General features: G+C 40.2%; 1 protein-coding gene across 1 annotated transcript in view; it reads right to left on the minus strand.

Annotated features, from left to right (window-relative positions):
* Ube2d2 (ubiquitin conjugating enzyme E2 D2) overlaps positions 1–1,292 on the minus strand; it is a 102,316-nt gene continuing 101,024 nt past the window's right edge. Inside the window, exon 7 of the mRNA XM_004643238.2 lies at positions 1–860. Within this exon, the coding sequence (XP_004643295.1) occupies positions 815–860 (46 nt within the window). The 3' untranslated portion in view covers positions 1–814. The remainder of the gene's footprint in view (positions 861–1,292) is intronic.

A 1,292-nucleotide genomic window follows, 5' to 3' on the forward strand; every position in this document is an offset into this window, starting at 1 on the left:
AAGCTCCAGAGGAGCAACTGGGTCTTTAAATATACACAAGTATTTCCATCAAATGAATTTTCACCCTTACATCCAAATAGACCTAAGCAGTTAAAAACAAGAAAAATAAGAGCTATTAGCTATGTATTAACTGAGAAACCACATACAAACCAAAGAATATGGAGAGAAAGGAGCTAAAAGGACAAAGGGGCAGAGAGATGTAAGAGTTGGGAACAAAGCCCATCACACTTTATGTACTAGTAGCTCCAATAATTTAAATGTTGACCAGTTAAACTTAGAGCTTAAAATACAGGATATGGGTAGAATTTAATCTGGTTGGTCATAACTTTCACCTAAGTTGAAGGTCCTTCAGAATAAAATGAATACAGAAACAGCTTCATGTTCTTCACCTTGCTTTTTGTAACTGTTTTTGCATATAAACAGATTCCACTTAAAAACAACCTCCTACAGGTCAGTGGAGCTTTTCCCCATCCATGCACACACATGTACCCACCACCTGTCACACCTTGCTGTTATCCAAATTTAAGTCAATAAGGAAAGCTTTTTAGTCTCACACCTAGGTTCTGCCTGAAGAACCGGCTTGTCACACACACACTTCTCTGCTAGGAGGCAATGTTGGTACAGAAGTACAGTATTTCTAGTTTGTTGTTTCCAAGTATGTACAACACGCAGCACTGCTGTATCAGGTAAACATGTGCACAGGGGAAGATGAGGCGTGGGCTCATAGAAAGCAGTCAAATGGAAATCAAAAGGACTTTCTCTTTCAGAGTTCCCCTATCTTTATTTGTAGAGGTTTTCCAATAATTTCTTTTAATTACATCGCATACTTCTGAGTCCATTCCCGAGCTATTCTGTTGTACCTGTACACACAAAGAGAAATTTGGTTTAAACACAGGTGATGTGTCTGTCAGTAAGCAACAGATTTCATGCATTATCCCACCCAGTAACTTGGGAATAACCTAGGACTCTAAAGCAAATGTCTTAGAAACAATAATAATTATTATTATCATTATTTGAGATAGGATCTCACTATGGAGTTTGGGCTGGCCTTGTGCTCACTTATGTAGCCCCCAGGCTGGTCTTGAACTCACAACAATCTTCCTCTTGCCTCAGCCTCCCAAGTGCTGGGATTGTAGGTGTGCACTATCACACCTGGCTCTAGGGTCAACACAGCATGTGGGTCTACGTCCAGGGATTGAACTCAGGAGCTTGTGCTTGCCAGGTAGGTACTTATGCCTCTGAGCTATCTCCCCAGGCCCTATTTCTTCTTCTCCTTTTTTTTTTTTTTTTTT

Source organism: Octodon degus, unplaced genomic scaffold (genome assembly GCF_000260255.1).
Source record: "Octodon degus isolate 3935 unplaced genomic scaffold, OctDeg1.0 scaffold00169, whole genome shotgun sequence".
In the NCBI taxonomy this organism is placed as follows: domain Eukaryota; kingdom Metazoa; phylum Chordata; class Mammalia; order Rodentia; family Octodontidae; genus Octodon; species Octodon degus.